Source organism: Tachysurus fulvidraco, chromosome 12 (assembly GCF_022655615.1).
Source record: "Tachysurus fulvidraco isolate hzauxx_2018 chromosome 12, HZAU_PFXX_2.0, whole genome shotgun sequence".
Taxonomy (NCBI): domain Eukaryota; kingdom Metazoa; phylum Chordata; class Actinopteri; order Siluriformes; family Bagridae; genus Tachysurus; species Tachysurus fulvidraco.
In genome coordinates, this window is record NC_062529.1 from 15,265,469 (window position 1) to 15,285,141 (window position 19,673).

General features: G+C 35.4%; 1 protein-coding gene across 1 annotated transcript; it reads left to right on the forward strand.

Moving 5' to 3' along the window:
- Positions 1-230: 230 nt before the first annotated feature.
- Positions 231-5,131, forward strand: tmem151bb (transmembrane protein 151Bb). Its single transcript, XM_027172092.2, has 3 exons — positions 231-530; positions 827-900; positions 1,386-5,131. Exons 1-3 carry the CDS (start codon positions 416-418, stop codon positions 2,781-2,783), a joined length of 1,587 nt encoding a protein of 528 aa, XP_027027893.1. The 5' UTR covers positions 231-415; the 3' UTR covers positions 2,784-5,131.
- Positions 5,132-19,673: the final 14,542 nt, after the last annotated feature.

A 19,673-nucleotide genomic window follows, 5' to 3' on the forward strand; every position in this document is an offset into this window, starting at 1 on the left:
GTTTCCTTCACTGTGTAGGTAATGATAAAAACTTATACTGTTGGACTGTAAACAATGTGTTGATACATACACAAACTCATAAAAAGGGGTGTTAGGGTAAGATGGTGCTTTTATGGCGATGATAAATTTAAAAAAAAAAAAACCTGTCTTGTTTTACATTTCAGGTCAATAAAATAACGGATGTTTGATTAAACCAGGCAATTCCGTTAATTGAATTTGGCCCAATTGTCGACATCTGCTGTCGGCTGAAAGAGTGGAGTCTTCCATCCTCCATGCACAAGGTCGTGCTCCCCATCTTCCACCTGCCGCCGAATAACTAAGTATCCTCTAACCTTGGTAAACTTCGTTTGCTATGTGTAAATCCTAGTAAATCAGTAATAGTGGTTAATAGGATAATCTTGCTGTAGTTACTTTAATGGCGTCTAAAATCCGTCTTAACGCGTCTTCTTTATCACACCGGAGACATGGCGGCGCACTAAGGCTGCATCCTGAATCCACCACATCCTACAACCTAAACACGAATCGCTCAGGTCTCCAGCGCATGTTTACTGTCTTCTTCGTAATGTCCTTTAAGTGTCTTCCTGTTATTCAGTTGGTGCCACTTGTTTCGGTTGGAGATGTCATGGGAAATCAAGATCAGGCGGAGATTTGACACTGCTGGACATCGACACTGGAAGCAAACGGAAGCAGACCAGAAAATATCGATTTGCGTTTATTAATACGGAATCGTTTCGCGTTTATCGAAACGATTAAGCACCTAATATTTTTTTTTTTCTGATCTCTGAACGGTGATCCTCGGTGCATCCTTGTATCATGTCCCCGCCAGGCTCGGCTGCGACAGCCAGTGAGAGCAGCACTGCGACCGCGTTAGAGGAGGAAGCAGACAACCCGAGAGAGGAGGTAGGAAAACAGACTGATTCCTCCACCATCATGCTGCACCAGACATAAGCAAATAACACATTTTACTAGTGCACAGACCAAGATCATTGTCATTCGTGCAGTATTTAAATTATGGACAGTTTTTGAAACCACTGCTGTAAACACATGAGCAAATGCATGACATTTGCACAAAATTATGATTTTGACCCTATACTGTAGCACCCCTGTGTTTGTGTTGGTACAGTTGGGATGATAATCCTTTATTGCATTAAATGTGTTCCATTATTTCTGTGCAGCAATAAATGTAATCTTGCAGCAATGTTCTGATACTGCCATGGAAAACAATTAACCGTTTCCACTGCAATTTATTATTGCATGTAATATCTGCATTCACCCATGAGTAATTCCTTGCAACTTGCTATTTACAACTAGCTTAATGAGTCATTATCTGTTTCCCCCTGTGTAAATCTTTTCGTGTTGTATTTTGTCCCCATGTTTACATGCAGCAAAGGCCACTGAAACAATCTCTGAGCAAGTCCCTGTGCAGAGAAGTGTTCTGGAAATGCCTCTTACTCTCCATGCTTATGTACGGGTGCATGGGAGCCATGGTGTGGTGCCATGTTACCAAGGTCACCCGGCTAAGCTTCGACAGTGCCTACAAAGGAAAGTCCATGATATACCATGACAGTCCATGCTCTGATGGTTACATTTATATCCCTTTAGCATTCCTTGTCATGCTCTATGTGGTTTACTTGGTGGAGTGTTGGCACTGCCATGCAAGGAACGAGCTACAGTACAAAGTGGATGTAGAAGGAATATATGAAAGAGTGCAGAGGATGCAACAGGCCAAGCCCTGTATTTGGTGGAAAGCCATTAGCTACCATTATGTCCGGCGAACGCGACAGGTAACACGCTACCGCAACGGTGATGCCTACACCACCACTCAGGTGTATCATGAGAGGGTGAACACACATGTGGCTGAAGCAGAATTTGACTATGGCCACTGTGGAGTGAAGGATGTTTCCAAGCAGTTAGTTGGCCTGGATAAATCACCTATCACCAAATTAAGGTTCACTAAGTGCTTTAGCTTTGCTAATGTGGAGTCTGAGAACTCCTACCTTACTCAGCGGGCCAGGTTCTTTACTGACAATGAAGGTCTTGATGATTATATGGAGGCCCGGGAGGGAATGCACCTGAAAAATGTAGACTTCAAAGAGTACATGATTGCCTTCTCAAATCCAGACAACCACCCCTGGTACATCTCTAACTATGTCTTTTGGACAGCTGCCTTCCTGACATTCTCATGGCCTTTGAGGGTGCTGACAGAGTACTGCACAGCTTACGTCCACTACCGTGTGGAAAAGCTTTTCGGAACAGACTACATCCCAATGACACCATGTGAAGAGCACCCATACTGCAGACGCATTCCCAGGGTCAACACCATTGACAGCACTGAGCTAGAATGGCACATCCGCTCCAACCAACAGCTGGTGCCCAGTTACTCAGAGGCGGGCCTGATGGACCTAGCCCAGCGCTCAGGAGGTTACAGGCAAAACTGTGAGCGATGCCACCGTGCCATCAGCAGCTCTTCAGTTTTCTCCCGTAGTGCTTTAAGCATCTGCAATGCAAGTCCTCGCCTTCCATTTAGCAGCAGCCGCTTTTCACTGGGCCGTCTATATGGCTCACGCCGCAGCTGCTTCTGGAGGAGTGGCAGCCTGGATGAGCCTGAGAGCCCCAGTGAGAACACACGCTGTCTCTCTGGAAATATCGCCACAACTGAGGATGACCCTCCAGCCTACCAAGATGCGCTCTACTTCCCGGTTCTCATTGTCCACTGCAGTGAGAGCTGCCAAAATCACCGCTCTTTCCACAGAAACAGTTCATGTGTGGAGACCTCCTTATGAGGCTCACTGATGCACCATTGGAGGATAGTAATAAAATTAAATGGATAGAAATGAACTGTCCAACACTGACTTAAAACTGACCTGTCACTCAGGAATTTCATTGTCCATGACCCAATTTACGCAGCCCAACGGCTGCTATGGGAACTGTACATTGCTATAAGACAGACGTTGTATTTATGTTGAACAAAGAATGTCCTCACACTGTATTTACTAAAACATAATCAAATATCTGAAGCTAATTTTCTCTACATTATCATCACTTTCCACAGCAATAATCAGTGTCCTCTGTTAAAAGTAATAATTTTCTATTACATGGTTCTAATTATAGCTGCAAGTTTCTTATGTAATGTTGCAAGACAAGTGCTTCTTTATCTTGTTAAATATAGAGGCCTAAGCCTTTACAAAGCAAATATCCTCTAAGTGTGCTTTTAACTTTGATCACAAAGTTGTTGTTTTTTTACTGGACAACTTTTCTTTGTAATCATGATGCACTCAAGGTCACATAAACCAAATTATGTGTATTGAACAGGAATGTTGTCAAGTTACTTTGAAATTAAAAGCGATGTACAGAATATCACCATATAAAACTACAACATTTATGGTTTACATTTGTGTAAAACCGTGTATTGTATACAAGAGATATCCGTTGTTTGTAATTACAGTGTGATGTAACTTGATAATATGCTATGGTATGCTATTACAAACATATTGTCTATTGTAAGTATTTTACACAGGATATCCAAATCTGCTGAGAAAAAGAATATTCTACATTTCAGGCTATGCAACAATTAACCTCCAGTATAGTATGGCATTTAACTGTATAGGCAAATTTAAATGGAATGTAAGACTGCTTGATCTTTTTTAATTGATTGTATGTAAAAGACCTGATTTAGGACTGAGATCACAGGCTGGATTTTAAAACACAGGAATCTGTGGAATGTTCACGAAGTAAGAACTTTATATTTGGCAATGGCAAGTTGTTTCTATGGGATGGTAAAGCTTTGCTGAAGAAGTGCATAACAAAGCATGGCACAATGAAAAAGGGCACTGCAAACTTCCCGAACTTAAAACAGGACTACTTGCTCTCAACCAGTGTCATCTACTTAATGGTTGAACTTTATTAACACCTTACTAGAACCCAGTTGTATCAGGTCAATGTCAAATCAGAACGTTATGGAACATCAAATCCTCTTCCAAAGACATTTACCCAAATTGAAATTCAAGATTCATATGTATCTTTGGTGCTTTGACTGTTGTGTCTAGAAGGAAACTGTTAAAACTAGATATACGCTTCAGTTTATATTGCCTGAATACCCTATCTATCTGAGAATGTTACAGGAATTGTTCAGTAATGTCATAAGAAGGTTAGACTGCTATAAAAAATAACCTTTTTATAATGTGATGTTATTATGACTTGTTGATATGAACCATACAGAAAAGTTTCTTTTTACCTAAAATTGTCAGCTGGGTACATTTTATCACATTTACTGATCGGGTCAGTGGGAAATCACACAATGTTGCCTTTATGTAGCACAATTACACAATAAAATATCAATATGACACATCAAGGTAACAGTATAAGCACTCAATAAACCAGTCATGTAAAGATCTGTGTTAGGAGACATTTATACGAAACAAGACACATAGCTATAAACTATGAACACTATAGCTATAAACACATCTCATTCAGAAATAAGCTTCAGCAGCTTGCAGAAATTGGGGTGAATTGTAACAAATTGCAAAAAGGAAATTATTGTGACATATTAGTAATGTCATTTTAAAACAAGATTTACTCTTTGGCCTAATTTATTTAGACTATCGTGCATTTCTTTCAAACACAGCAGAAATAACACTGCTAATATGCTGCTGCAGCACCCCTATTGGTGTGAAAGAAGTATTTAGAAAAAAATACTGAAATATAAAAATGCTCAAGAGTTTTGGCAAAACAGATCTTAGTGTTAGAGGAAGTTTTCTTCAGTTTTTTGCATCATATTAGCATGTAATGCAATTAGGCAATTTGTACAAGTAACCAATTTGCTACAATATTGTGTATATAATTACTCATACTTTGTTACTTTCATATTTAAGCACTACATTAATGTCATCTCTTTGTTTTTCTAACCTGTTCGTTATTTTACATATATAATTTAGGTTAAATAAAAACACTGAATATAATAGTGAATGTGATAGTATGGTGAAAATTGTTACATAAATTTTCAAAATAAACTGTAAAATCAGGCATTCGGAGAAGTTATGACCATGAAATCTTAACCATATGTGACATACATATATGGTTACGATTGTAGATACACATATATGACTACAATAAATAAAAAAGTGTCTTCTGCCATTTTTAAACATACTCATATACGTTTTAAAAATATACTGTATATATAACTGTATATATTTTTAAACATACTTTTATATACGTTTTTATATATATATTTATATATGTGTGTGTGTGCGTGTGTGTATGTGTGTGTGTGTGTGTGTGTGTGTGTATGTATGTATGTATATATTCACACACACACATATATGTATGTATATACGTTGAGTGCTTCTGATTTTTCCCCTTTATAATCAACATGACTATGAACCTCTTACTGTACAGTGGTGCTAGTGTGAACACTGATAGCATTAAATTCTTGTGAAAAATATGGCAGATTAAAATCAGCAGAGAAATGTCGCCAACAGGAACCCCACAGAGCAGAGGACGAGCATAACATCATTCTCTTCAGGTGGTTGGCAAAGAAAAAGAGCCTTCTGTCACCCAACATGCTGAAGCAAAGAATATTGCAAAAGGTTTAAATGTACTTATATCACCAGAATAAAACCAAAGAGCTGGAAAATATGACTAAATTCATAAAATAAAATTCATTCTTTTTAATATCATGAACAAACTAAAGGTATGAGAGTTTTTCCATGACAGACTAGTGTTACAGGTATAAATAGTATGGTTAAATTACATTCACCTAATCATGAGATGTACATCCCACAGCTATTCATTTTGGGTACTTCTTATGAACAGAAGGAGAATAAAATTAAAACAATCAATTTAGCAGAATAAAATGTATATATCACAGTATTTGTGATGCAGGTCACAATATTTCATTTATTTTTTAGGGAACAAAAGCCTTATCAGGTTATACATTTTTTTAGAGCCCCATGGATGACTGTGTCTTTAGAACAGACGCATTACATCTTGTTTGTATGGGTGTGTAACAATGAGTAAGAAATTTCTGAATTTATAAATTCATGTGTATCCCAACCTCATGCATGTCATGGCATGATGGTAAGCTTTTGGTGCTGCCAAGCCCCGGTGGAGTTGGATGATGGAACAATAATCAGTGCCAAAATTGTATTGGAAGGAAGCATCTTGGACAAGCACAGCGCCTTGCCCTAACTGCAGCATAATGTCACTGTATGGTCACAGCAGGAAGTGAAGCAAACAGCAGACATGGTTACATGCCCCCTTAGGAAGAGTACATTTTTTTTTGTTGTTGTTGTTGTTGTTGTTGTTGTTGAATGCAGTTTAGTTCAATTGTGTGAAAAATCTGGAACAGGAGTTTTAGATAAATAAACTACATAGATGGCTAAAATTGAACTTTGGGGATGTTTTCTATTTAGACAAATCCAGTGGTTTCTTTTGCTTTCATTGAATGTATGGTGATTTTATAAGATGATTCAACAGAGGTAATATTAGTCCTCGAACTGTACTGTGTATTTTTCCATTTTCTGTATCTATTATTTAGAGGTTAGACTAGCCAAATGGTTTTCAGTCACTATGAAAAAAAGTCCATGAAAAAATCTCCAGCAGGTGGTGATGTGTGCAAATTTTCCCATAAGCCAAATAAAACTATTTTATGGTAAAGAATGCTAAATCATTATTTTATAGTGTTTAGACTCATGTCTCAGAAAGCACAAGATACAAATAAAATTATCAAAATAAATGAATTTTTATGATTTTTCATTTGTAAAATGAAAATCATGAAACGTCATGATAGAAAAATTCATGCTAGAAAATTCTACTCATGTTTAAGGTCTCAAGTGACTTATTTTTTTACAGGTAATGTATATAAAAGTCTTAGAGCTGGTAAGTAAACACATAGTAAGGCAGTGTTTGGAATCAGGTCTCTGATAAGTGTGAGCTTAACTTTATATAATATGTAGTATATTAATCTTTCAGAATTTATCTTTATCGGAACTTGAAACCTTCAAGGCACTTCTTTTACACATATTTAATTATAAAAAATAAAATAAAATAAATAAATTTGTGCGTAAGCTTTAGTTACTCTAATTTACCTTCTTTCTTTTTGTTTGTTTTTGTTTAATTGTTTGTTTTGAGAGGGTTTCTTTGTTTGCTTTTTAATTCCTAATCATGTTACCTAATTTTAAAAGGGGATAATGTAGTAGTTTCATAGATATTGTAGTATGTTTGTATATAAGAAAAACATAAAATATTACCTTCAGCACAGATTTTATTCAGCTTTTTTCCCAGTTGCTCCAGTTAGGGGTCACCACAGCAGATCTGCATATTTGATCCACATATTTAATTTGGCAGCGGTTTTATGCCAGATGCCCTTCCTGATACAGAACTCCCATTTCTAACCAGGCTTTGGACCACCACTGAGAGTGCACTGAATTGTGCAAACGCCACAGTGTCTGGGCAGCTTACCTACCTGGGAATTGAAGCCAGACTGCCGTGGTGAGAGAATAGAATTCTAGCCAGGGAACCAGTTGAAGGTAGAACCGAAACAGCTCAAACTGAGTTCCTAGGCTGTATGCTGGATGACTGTACATTGTGAATTCTGCCTTATTATGGATTTACTCTATCTACTAACCTATTAATTAAAGTGTGACAGCCCCTTTATCTTATTTGGTTTGAGGCTTTGTTATTCATGCTCACCTGTCCTAACAAAATCTATAGTCACAAGCACTGCTGGGTGTTGTAAGAAATTACAGATTGTACGCACCCAGATTCCATTTCAAGATACACGTCAGAAAGAACTCATTCGAAAAGGGCTTAAATATCATAAGGAAATATGTTCAAAATTCGAAAATGAATAACCGTGATCATTTGTTAGTATGGGAGCAGCAGCAGGACATCAAGGACCATCACTAAACAATCAGCAGTCAGTCAGCGACCATGATTACTCTTTAAACAATAATTTCACCTGATCATTTGGGTGATAACAATACTAAGCCTTGTATGTGACCATGATTAACATTTAAAGACATCTGGCTAGATGACATTGTATGACCCACCCATTTTGGATACACTCAGTTCTTATACTTACATTTAAAGCAAAACCCTACAAAGAGGAAAAACAGTAAAAAAAAAAAAAAAAAAAAAAAAGGTTGTGCAGGATTTGTCCTGCGTTCTTCTTTACTCCGATGAACTCAAAGTACTTCATGCATTTTGTCACTGCTACGCTGGAATAAACTTCTTCTTTATCAAGATTTTCACACTAATTATTTTATGTTCTTACAGTGTTTTGCATCTGATAAGTCCTGGAAAATATGCTGGCAAAAAACCTGTACTGAAATTTTCTTGAAAATGAATAAAATAAAAAAACAAAGATACCATTAAAAGTATCATCACAAACTTCTGTAAACATTTCATGATAAAACACAAATTCATCAAAAGATAATCTCTAACTAATTATATTATATTATAATTATATTGTCATTTTTAAGTAATAAAAGATTTTGGTGAGCAGATGCTTTGCTTTAGCAGATCCAGAAATAGAAAATTAAACTGACGCAGTAAGACAATTTAAGAAGTCATATTGCTTTGCTTGCTTTATTTTTCATTAAGCAAGTTGTCTGTTTAGCCTTTCATGGCTCATATGCTTTGTGTTTCAGCTACAGGGCATCCCTGTCTAATGTCTAAAATGTGCTGTGTTTGGACAAACCCTGTGCTGGGTCAGAGGATGAGGAGACGTCCTGTTTCCTGGTCAGCGCTCCTGCTCACAGAACTGCAGCTGGTGGCTTTACAGCAAGATTAATGAACATCAATACTTCACCACAACCACAGCAACTGCACCCTACAACTGGTCATCCTTTCCCAAGAGCTAAAAGTAGTCCAAATTAACAGCAACCCTTTTGGCTATCTATGGACTAAATTTATTACATAGGAATTTACAAAAGGGGAAAAATATTTTGAATACAAAATAGGTGGGTGACATATTAAAGGAAAACCTATGGGCTCTCTGCATTTTGTTTGGGCTCCCTGCATTTTGTTTCTGTATTGTTCAATGAGTGATGCAAATCAAATATTCTTACTGAGCACTTAATCCAATAATAAAACATTTCTGTAGTCTTCAGGATGACACCCACCCAATCCACAGGGCATAAAGTCTCATTAAATGCTTTGGCGGGATGTGATAGTGATTAAGGTGTTGGGATTACATTTCTGAAGGTGCTGAGTTAAAACTCCAGGTCCTGCGATTGCTCCGTTGTATAAAATGAGATGAAATGGAAGTTACTCTGGTAAAGGACATCTGACTAATGCCATAAATGTAACAATACATGAGCATTAAAAATAATGTGATATGTATAATCTGAATTTTGCATTCATCACATCTTAACCCAATTTAACACTTTTGGAGCTATCAGTTCATTATTTTAAAAAAGATTTATTTTTAAGAATATCTTTGGGAAGAATAATGTTTCAGATACCTGAAGACCCCAATATTTCTACTGGTGCATGACTAACAGCATTCATTAATTATGTCTTGTTTTCCATTTCTTCATTAAACAAATCTCGATTCTGCTTTTAGAAATATGATCTAATTTCTATAATCACGTTTTTTTGCAGAGACATGTAGGTTGCATTACATTTGTAAACCACATTTTGCACATGGTTACCAGCTATTTCATACCCTGCCACTAGAGGTCACAAATGTCATCACCAGATTACTGATTAGTCACCACAGATACAATTATTACTCAAATTTTTTTTCAGTTTATACACCGGTCCAGCAACATTCACACACATTCTGGCCAAATAACTAACTTAGTTACTTGTTTTGGGGATTCTATAGAATCTCCTCACTCTGCTGTGATTTATGACATTCAATATTCCACTTATCCTTATGGCAATCATATACAGTAGCAGGGTTTCATTATCACATCTTCTTAATTGCTACTATTCAATTAGTCCTACATGGCTTGCAGTGTTTTGGTTTGGTATAATAATCGCTCAGTATTGGCTAATTTGTCACTAAGCGAAGAGAATTAAGATGATAAGACAGCAGTATTGCTCTGATATTTAACTAAACTTTACTTTAACATTTTTACTAAAAACCTAGATCAGTCTAGAAAATTATTTTAATTAAATGTCATTTTATATGTATTTTATTAAATTCTTATTTTAATTCATTCAAATTTTTTAGACTGATTTGTACTTGAAGCAATAAACAGTGGTTAAATAAGAAAAACAAAGGAAGCAATACAAAAAGCTATGGATTTGTTTATTACACTGGGTTTTGTTGAGGAATCCTGCTGTACAGTCATGTGTGGACTCTGATGATATAACATTTCATGACCAGGAATCAGATATGTGTTTACTCACAAATGTCAAAGGAATTAGAGCAACACTTTGGAAAAGTCTGCTTTATTTAGACACATTGATTAAATGCTCAGATTTGATAATAATCAAAAGATAAAATCTGCTTGTATCGTAGAAAAGCAAATTAGGCACAGATACAAAAAATAATTATGCATTAACTTGCAATTAACTGTAAATGTGCACATAAGGCAAGTATCGAGTTATTCAGCATATTAGACTGTAGTCCAAGAGCTTTAAGACTGTATTAAGCTGATTGTGTGCTGTAAATGAAGCAGATTGAGAGCTGCAATGCTGTTCTTTTTCAGGAATGCCAGGTTTAGCACCATTGTGTGTAGGCAGCCTTCTACTTTTTCCACCAGCTATATTCTGATGTAATGACTGCAGTGTTTTTTTTCTCCACATATCCAAAAATAATGAATTGAATATTGCATACTTTCTAAAAGATCTTGCCTAAGAAGTATAGCTACTAAAATTGCAAATGAAGACAGAATCTTGCATTGTCTACTTGCTTTACAACAAATTAAACTTTAGCTCTTTCATTAAACTAGAAAATCCTTTTAAAATCCATGAAAAAGCCCATGTCTGAGACTGAAAGCTTCAAACTTTTAACCTGTGACAAAACAAAAATTACCTGTTACCAAAAAAAAAAAATAAATAAATAAATCCTTTGTAGCAGAAGTCCATATGGACACTCAGTTTACTCATTGCATACAAAGTACATTTAAGTTTTATTTCCTCAGTCATCTTGCTCAGATATTATGATGTTGTTCAGAGGTGTTATGAAAAGGTCCATGGTGAATTAAGCAGATCTGATGTGTTTTGAGCAAATAAATTGCTTCATCCACAGATGTTTAATTCGTTGACAAACATCCATAGATGTTTGTTCGTTGTGTTTCCAAAATGGAGCAGGCGAGTGCAGAGGAAATAGGCTTTACACAGTTAAAGTGGCACACAGAATGCACAAATACACAACTGGACAAATCTTAGCTCCTCTGGGATTTATCACATTGATTTAATTTATTCTGCGTGGAATCCCCAAGTTCTTTGGGGACGGTTTGTGTGTTTCCAGCTTTGTTTTCTTTTAAAAGATTTGCCAACATTCAGAAGCTAAAAGCAGACTTCCAAAAGTACTGAGCTTGTATTTGTTGTAAAAGCAAATATACCACCACTGAATGCTATAGATATTTATCCTTCCCTGAATTGACAATGGAATATGAATAAAAAGACATAACTATGCTTATGAGGGACATCTACAATGCAACAAATGGATTAAGATTCAGCCAGATTAACCAGCCTTATGAATGTCAGTGCAGTGACTGCTGTGGTATTAGCTGTATAAATAGCATTCTCTCAGGATTATGAGCTGAGCAGGGAGAGAAGCATAGGCAACACAGGACAGAAACAGTGACGGTGCGGAGGCAGAAAGCGCCTGCTGCTCCACATCCCTCCAGATGTCTGCGTGTGATCTGTCCTCCCCGCTGCATCATACTGACGAGTGGTGTCATCTCGTTGACATTTCCACAGCTATCACATTTCATCAGTACCATAATTAATCATCCCGCTATCGTTGCGCTGGTCCGGGCCAGTCAGGATGCTATGACAGGAAAAGCACATGCTCTGCCATGGCACTCTCTAAACCTAGCCTAATCAGACCACTGTTCAGCTACAGTTCACCATGCTTAGATTTTCATTAAACAAGCTCCAAGTGTGACCTAGCTCATGGTCTACATTTGAGTCTTTTCTCCCTCGAGCTCTTTTTTCCCATCTCAGGAAAGCAGTATCACAGAAATCAAAATAATGAGAAGTAATTAAATTTGAATTCCAGCTTGAAATATTCTACAGAATACCTTAGTCTCACTCGCTCATCTGGGCTGTACATTTGTGATTCACAACAAAGCATTATTATACATGCTTCATAGAACACTGTGATTGCTAGGTAATCTGTTTCACTGCAAAAGAATTAGATGCACAGTCAAGACAATAATAATATAATTGCTAAAATCCTCAATCAACCTCATAAACATTTTTTAGAGAAATAAATTATGTCTGCTATGTCACCTTGTTATTGTGCCCTTTTCATTTGTTGTTTCACTGTCTGTGAGAAAGCTTTCCATTCAAATGCATAATGAAGCCACTGTGTCTTCTTGCATCAACATCCACAGAGCTATTACTGTCGAAACGTCTGTCACATAATGTTTGTTGGGACTGGAGTTTAGCGTCCAGAAAACGCGTCACCCAAGGACATACTAAAACAGGGAAAGTCTAGGAAAATTTAAAAATGCCACTCCACATATATCCAAAATAAGAAACAAAATGTATCAACTGGTATTATTATTCAAGACTAGATAAGATTAAATGTACATCAGAAAATAAATAGCCTTGTAATAAAAAGCATTTTTGAAAATATACAGCATTTATTCAGTGGTTGCTCACCCACTTTTTGAGAAGACGTGGGGCAGTGTGATAGCCTCATTAAACTCCATAAAGGTATTATTGTGTCTAATCGTAAAAATGAGAACTGCAACAAATTGTTGATAAAGGCCTACTTGGGCAGGAATCCTGCAGCCCCATGTTCACTTAATGATGTTTGGTTTAGCTTTAAATACATCATTAAATACCCTATAGCCTACAAGATCTTAAATTAAATTATCTCTAGGAATTAAATCAATTCCAAATTTCCAAAACAAATTACCAGTACAATACAGACAGTGTGCCTACGATGTACAGATCAATGTATTACACAGCACTACTGCAGCAATCTAACAACTTTTAATAGGCCATTTCTTAATATTTTTTTCTAGCAATCGACTTGGAATCAAAAATTCATTCATTTTTGAAAACTTTGCTGCATCTTCAAGCAAATGTTGCCATTCCATATGCTGTCTTTCTGCCTTTTTTCTAGCATTGTCTGCTCAACATGTGTACACAAATATAGGAAAACTGATTTATAGAAATGTATATAAGAAAATCAAAATTAAGGAGATTGAACTCATCACAAACAGGGTCTCTGAGTGTTAACGCTTGGGAAGATTAGGGTGGAAATTTGTTCCAAGGAAAATTCCTAAGAGATTCCACACCTACACTGAAAATCACGACAGAAGATTCATGGCAAAAAAATAAGAAGAAAGGCTGCATTACTTTGATCATTATGAAAGATAAAGTATCTAAAATCAGAGTTATATATTAAGACATGTCAATAAGCTAGTGTTTTAAATTTACACTTACCTGTATCAGTAAATATTTTCAGCACTCAGATTTTCCTCAGGTGACCAGTCTGCATTTTGTTTCATTTCATAGGTGAAGTGCATTAAAACGACAGAGAATTCATTACATGCCCTCTGAAAGTATGGACTCTCTCATCCACCTAAACCAGCCAGGGTCAGATTATCATCAGGATTGCTGAACCAGAAACTTGATTTTGTGCCTGAAGGGGAAGGTAGTGATAGTTGGAGGCCTTGGCATTGACAAAGATTGCTAGAAATGCAATGTTAAACAGTGATTTTACCAACATTTTAGATGTGCTTACAAAACAAGTATTCATATGCTGTAAGGATAAAAAAAGCTCTAATTCTGTAAATCTAGGCCAGAGAATGATTACGCTCTATTATGTCATTTATATGTAATTACGACAGAATTGGCAACTGTTACTGTAGTCATTACATAGAGATGTCACAAAGATCAGACACATCCAAGCAAATTTACAGAAGACTTTAAATGTAAGCCTGTTATTTGTTAAGCAAACTAAGATTTATGAGAAAACTCTCAGATCTTCCCACATGCAGTAAATTTAGTATGATTTATGGTTTATTTGCTGTATTGCATCAGTTTAATGGGTACACTAGTGCATGACTTTGATTCAGGGACACCATTACGTCTTAGGCTTTATAGTCACGATTTTATTAAGTTTTATACAAGTACTCAATTACGCATTTTACAAACACTTGCAATTAAAATGTTTTCTGTGAATATTACAACCAACATCATGAGGAGAAGAAATTAACTTCTATTAATTCTGCAGTCATAAATTGAATTCTTCATGCATAACTCCATACATCTTCATACAAACTTAATGTTTGTCTGTGGAGTTTCTCTTATCAGTTGTCTCTTCTAGGTGCTCTGTGCTGACTATAAAAAAATATCTATTGCAAGCGTAAATAGCTTAACCACAGGGAACATGTCTAATACTATTAAATGATGAGACTCTTATTAACAAAATAAGAAAACAAATATTAGATTATTAAGGCTGTTTGTTGTAAGTTTAAGACATTTTTCTAATTACAAACTTAAAATTGTCTTAATGTTCTATTGGCAGATTTTATTAGCTGATTTCATAGCAATTTCAGTACGTATTAATGATGATTTTGATAATGAGAACTTTGATGTATTTTTGTTTATTTGCTCATTGCAAACATTTATTTCTAGAGATGCATGTCTAGAAATGGGATTAAATCAACTTATAACTTGTATGATCACATAGAAATAAATATTTTCTCTTTGCTAAGATATGTTTTAAAAGGATGGGTGTGTTTCAACTTGACTTATGCTGCTGTCAATCCTACATTCATTTTATTGCACCTTCAGACTGCATTTCTGTCAGTTCTGTTGACTGTATGGTGTTCAGGGCTTTTTAGCTTCTGTTAACTATAGATTTTGGCAGTCACTTGCCATTATTTCCTCCAGCAACTAAAGAATTTTCTTACATCCTTCTTCGTCCTATCCTCTTGTCTTCATACGTATTTGCTCTCTTTTTGATAAAGCCACTTTACTGACAACAATGTCCAGAATGGTCATGTTCTTGTCCCTCATTTTTCTAACATTTTACTTTGTGATCATTGTCACATGTCTATAGCTTAACCTAAAAATTCAGGAAAAAAACAAGGCTGGTTTAAATCTTGTTGCTTATTTTATCAGAACATTTTTTTGATTTCTTTGTTCTATTATAGTGTTGGAAGTTTCGTGTAAATAAAAATAAGATTACTACTTATTTCATGTCAACTGCCTTCCAGGCTAAATCTTGACTCACAGCCTAATCTAATGCAACCTGTCAACATGATCCACATCCTACTTCACTTCTTACGAAATGTCTTTCATTCATCTCTGCTCCTATTTATCACCTTTTCAACATGTCACTCCAACTGGTTCTATTTCTAGTGATCGAAAGCTTCACTGTCATTCCTGTTGTTTAATAACCAGCCATCCCTTCATAGACAAACTGTTGGAAATGGATGTATCATCTAAACTACAATCAATAGCAACCTTTTAAAAGAATCTCACTATGGTTTTCTTTCTTTGCACCACACTCAGGAACATTCTCTCTTTTAGCATTCAGATGCTCTGAGGATTCTCTTCTTTTTAGAGATTAGCAGGGTGTTTGACATCGTGAATACTAATCTCTTGTCTTCCTGTTAATTATAATTCTGATTCTAAACTTGCTTGGTGTAATACAAGATCTTATTAACAGAGATTGCTTTGTGTCTCTAACATACAGTATATTGCTTTGCTGCCTTTGGTGAGCAGGTGAGCAGGTGAGCCTAATCCTTTAATTATTTTCTCCAATGATGTACCAATGATGTGCATAGTCAGTAAATCTCTGCACTATGATGATATACATCAGATAAACTGTACCTATTCGAAATATATTTAACTATACAGTAGATATATAATCCAAGTACAAACTTTTTCTAATTATATGCTTTGGTTATGAGTGTAATTATATATATATATATATATATATATATATATATATATATATATATATATATATATATATATATATATATATATATATATATATATACAGTTACCAGAAGTTAGCAAAATGCAAGCAAATGCTCTGATGTGTTTTATCTGAGCACCATCAACAATGGGACATGAATGCAATATGTAAAGGGCTCCATTTGGCCACTAGAGTCGGTTAGTGGCTTTAAACGTAATCAATACGCCTCTGATCTAGTCTAAAAGAGAAAATCAATCTGTAGAGATCAAAACTTCAATGAAGAGTGATTTTAATTGTTAGTGTTAATAATTAGTGCTCATGTCTGCACATTGTTTTCCCTCTGTCCACACTGAACTAAGATTATTGTAACAGTGAAGTACTAATAGTCACTAGGTGCAGGCTATGTATGACATTAATCAGGAAACCCATGGCATTAATGTTCACTGACAACAATTCCTAGGGAGGATAGTATATGCTGAAATGATGACCTTAATCGAGTATGCTGAGAGGTAACATACAAGAACTTATTGGTTCCAAATAGATAAACATTTTAATGGGATTCGGTGAAATTATAGGTCTAGGATATCACTTTCATCACAGCCCATAGACGTTAATGAATTCTTTTAAAAGTGCTGATGAAAACATTTTTTTTTTGCAAATAGAGCAGCAAGTTTCAAGAGTTGCAAAAGCTTGTTATTAAGGGAAAGAGAAGAGGCATGTTTAGAATTTCAACTCTTCACAAAGTTGCATCAACTTCTGCAAATTATACAGGGTTTTGAGAAACAGATGATTATAAATGGTTCATAGTATTCTACCTTTCAACAATGAATTCAACAAAGAAATGTTTTGAGTCAAATAAAATTATTTGAACAAAATACTGTTATCTGCTAATATGTTAACTGTGTTAGAAGCCTAAATTACAGTTTAGTTGTTCTATGCATTAAATTTACTGACTTATGTACAGTATGTCTCTATGTACAGTATACTATTGTTATTCACTGAATAAGGTGCTACTATTCTTTGCATTTATGTTCAGCTATGTCATTTATATTAAAATTGGATCAAAACTGTATTATCAGGCATTTAATAAATAATGCATTTGTTTTCAGCTTAAAATAAGGCAATGGTGTTTAAGTAATGAATACTCATCTGAAGCAGAGTTAGTATAGCATATGTTGTTGCAGCATTTCATTAAACACATACACTATAACAAACCTTCAGGTTTTGTGCATACTGTGTGCACCTGAGAAGTTTATAGTAACTGTATAATAGACATACTATTTGTCAGTGTCCATTTTATAAGGTTTGACAAAAAGGTCCATTTAGGTTATGTTTGTTCAAATACACTGTAAAGTATAGTACAATATAAGAGGCCAGTTTTGGGATTACAAGACTATAGGACAAAGAAATTCTCTTTTATAATTTTCTATTAATAATGTACACATGAATATTAGTTCACATTGTTTCCAGCATAACAAAAACAGTGGAATTAAATCATCATCATATAAAATAAGACACATTTAATGCCATGATTTAATACTGAGCTATCTGTTAAAGGCTGTTTTTCTTTTGCCACTAAGAAACCCTGTGAAAGTGATTTATCAACTATATTACAATCAGCAACATATTCTTGACAACTTAATTGTATTTGTCTTACACTCATCTAAAGACTGTAAGGAATAATTTATAAACAGTACACTTTATATTTGTATATATCTGCAGCTCAAGAGGGTTTAAAAAACAGAAGAAATTCACTGTATTTCCCAACAAACAATAATGTAATCTGAAAAACTATATCTAGCATCAAGCAAGAGCTCATCTAATTTTTCATGCATTTTACAATGACATTCTGGATGCTAAACATTGGCTTTCATTGCACAATTTCATTCAGAAGAAATACATTTTTAAATGTGTTTGAAAATGGTCAGATTTCAGATCAAAGCTCTGTCCTTTCTTCTGAGATGCACCAAACTTAAAATAGAGAGGTCCTCGCTTGTAGGTCTCTCTGGTTCCTGCCAGACCAGTGTGGTGCCTTTGTGCATCTATACTGGAGATTTGGTAATGGGAGTAAAACCCTCTCGTTGTCTCCCACATCCCCAAATATCCTCTGGCAAAAAGCTGATTGGCTGTGTCTCATGCACAAGTCGATACTCCACCTATTGAGCTATTGACGTTGTCGAGATCTAGAGGATAGGTTTGAACTCCTGCCAAAGTTAGATCCTCTAATCCCCAAGTGAGAGAGAATATGCCTTTCCTCTTTTGGATAAGGACCATTGTTAAGCCCCCAGATTCAGGCAGAATTTTGAAAGATCCTTTTAGCTCAGATTTCTTATTGCATTTTAATACCATGGATCTTCTGATCTGCCTTGGTCTTTTACTAATCCCACTGCAAGATACTTTATGTTTTTTGTATGTCAATATCTCATCTCCAACAGGTGATGTTCATTAGGAAACTGACAGATTACCACACAGCTATTTTGGCCAAGACAGACTGATATTCAAATCTCTTTAGATTCCTTTTTTGAACCTGTCACGTCTGTATTCAACATGTGATGACAGGATGCATTAAAGTCGCATAGTTGAGCTTGAGGGAAGAGCAGAAGGGAGAAAAAATCATTTTAGAAATTATCATTTAGCTGCCATATAAAATGCGCTATGTGGCAGATGGTGAACTGTGCATGTTTATTACCCAGCAGGCCAAATATAGAAAAGGTCATAAGCACGCCATTCCTTCTCCAGCAACACTATAATTCTGACACAATCTTTAGATCCAATACACCCGCAGATGACAGAGAAAAATTTACAAGTTGCAGGCAGCACATATTATCATAGTACATAATATTATAATAAAAAATATAACTCTGCAATTAAATATATTTAATACACATTTAGTCATTCATTCAGTCATCTGACACTAACTACTTTTTATTGATCTTTGTTGTCCTGTCTTTTAAGCCATCCTTTAAAAGAAAGCATAAATACATGCTAAAGAGACGTTCATAGAAAGAAATATTAATAAAACAATGCATACATTACACAAAAAATTGCCTACTGTATCTGAGGTTGACCCAAATGTGTGGGACGATAGCTTCCCATTTAATAAGTCTATAATTCCCTGCTAGTCTGTAATACGGCTGACATTTCACCAGACATTCATTCACACATACTGTACCAGAAGTGCTAAAGTACTAAAGAATTTATGCATGTTTTGACATTTGCACTTAAAGAGAATATTTTGTCATTCATAATTTGTGCACTGCCAAGTAGAGCTCAAGGAGTCCATTATGGAACTAATGATGGCTTATATATATATATATATATATATATATATATATATTGGGGGTTTTTTGTTGTTTTTTTATGTATTGTTTTATTGCAAAATGTATTTATTGGCAAAGTACGATGTCTTCATTTCAAAGGTAACACATTGAAGACCTGAGACCTGAGAACAATGAGTACTGTAGAAAGCAGTAGAATGTTGTGCTTCATAACAGTGTCACAAATGTCGTTTCATTAGTCTGAGAGAATTAAAGTCATCCATTTGCCTGACACATGGGCTTCATAAATAAATGACAAAGTATTTGAATGGTGCTTTATAATA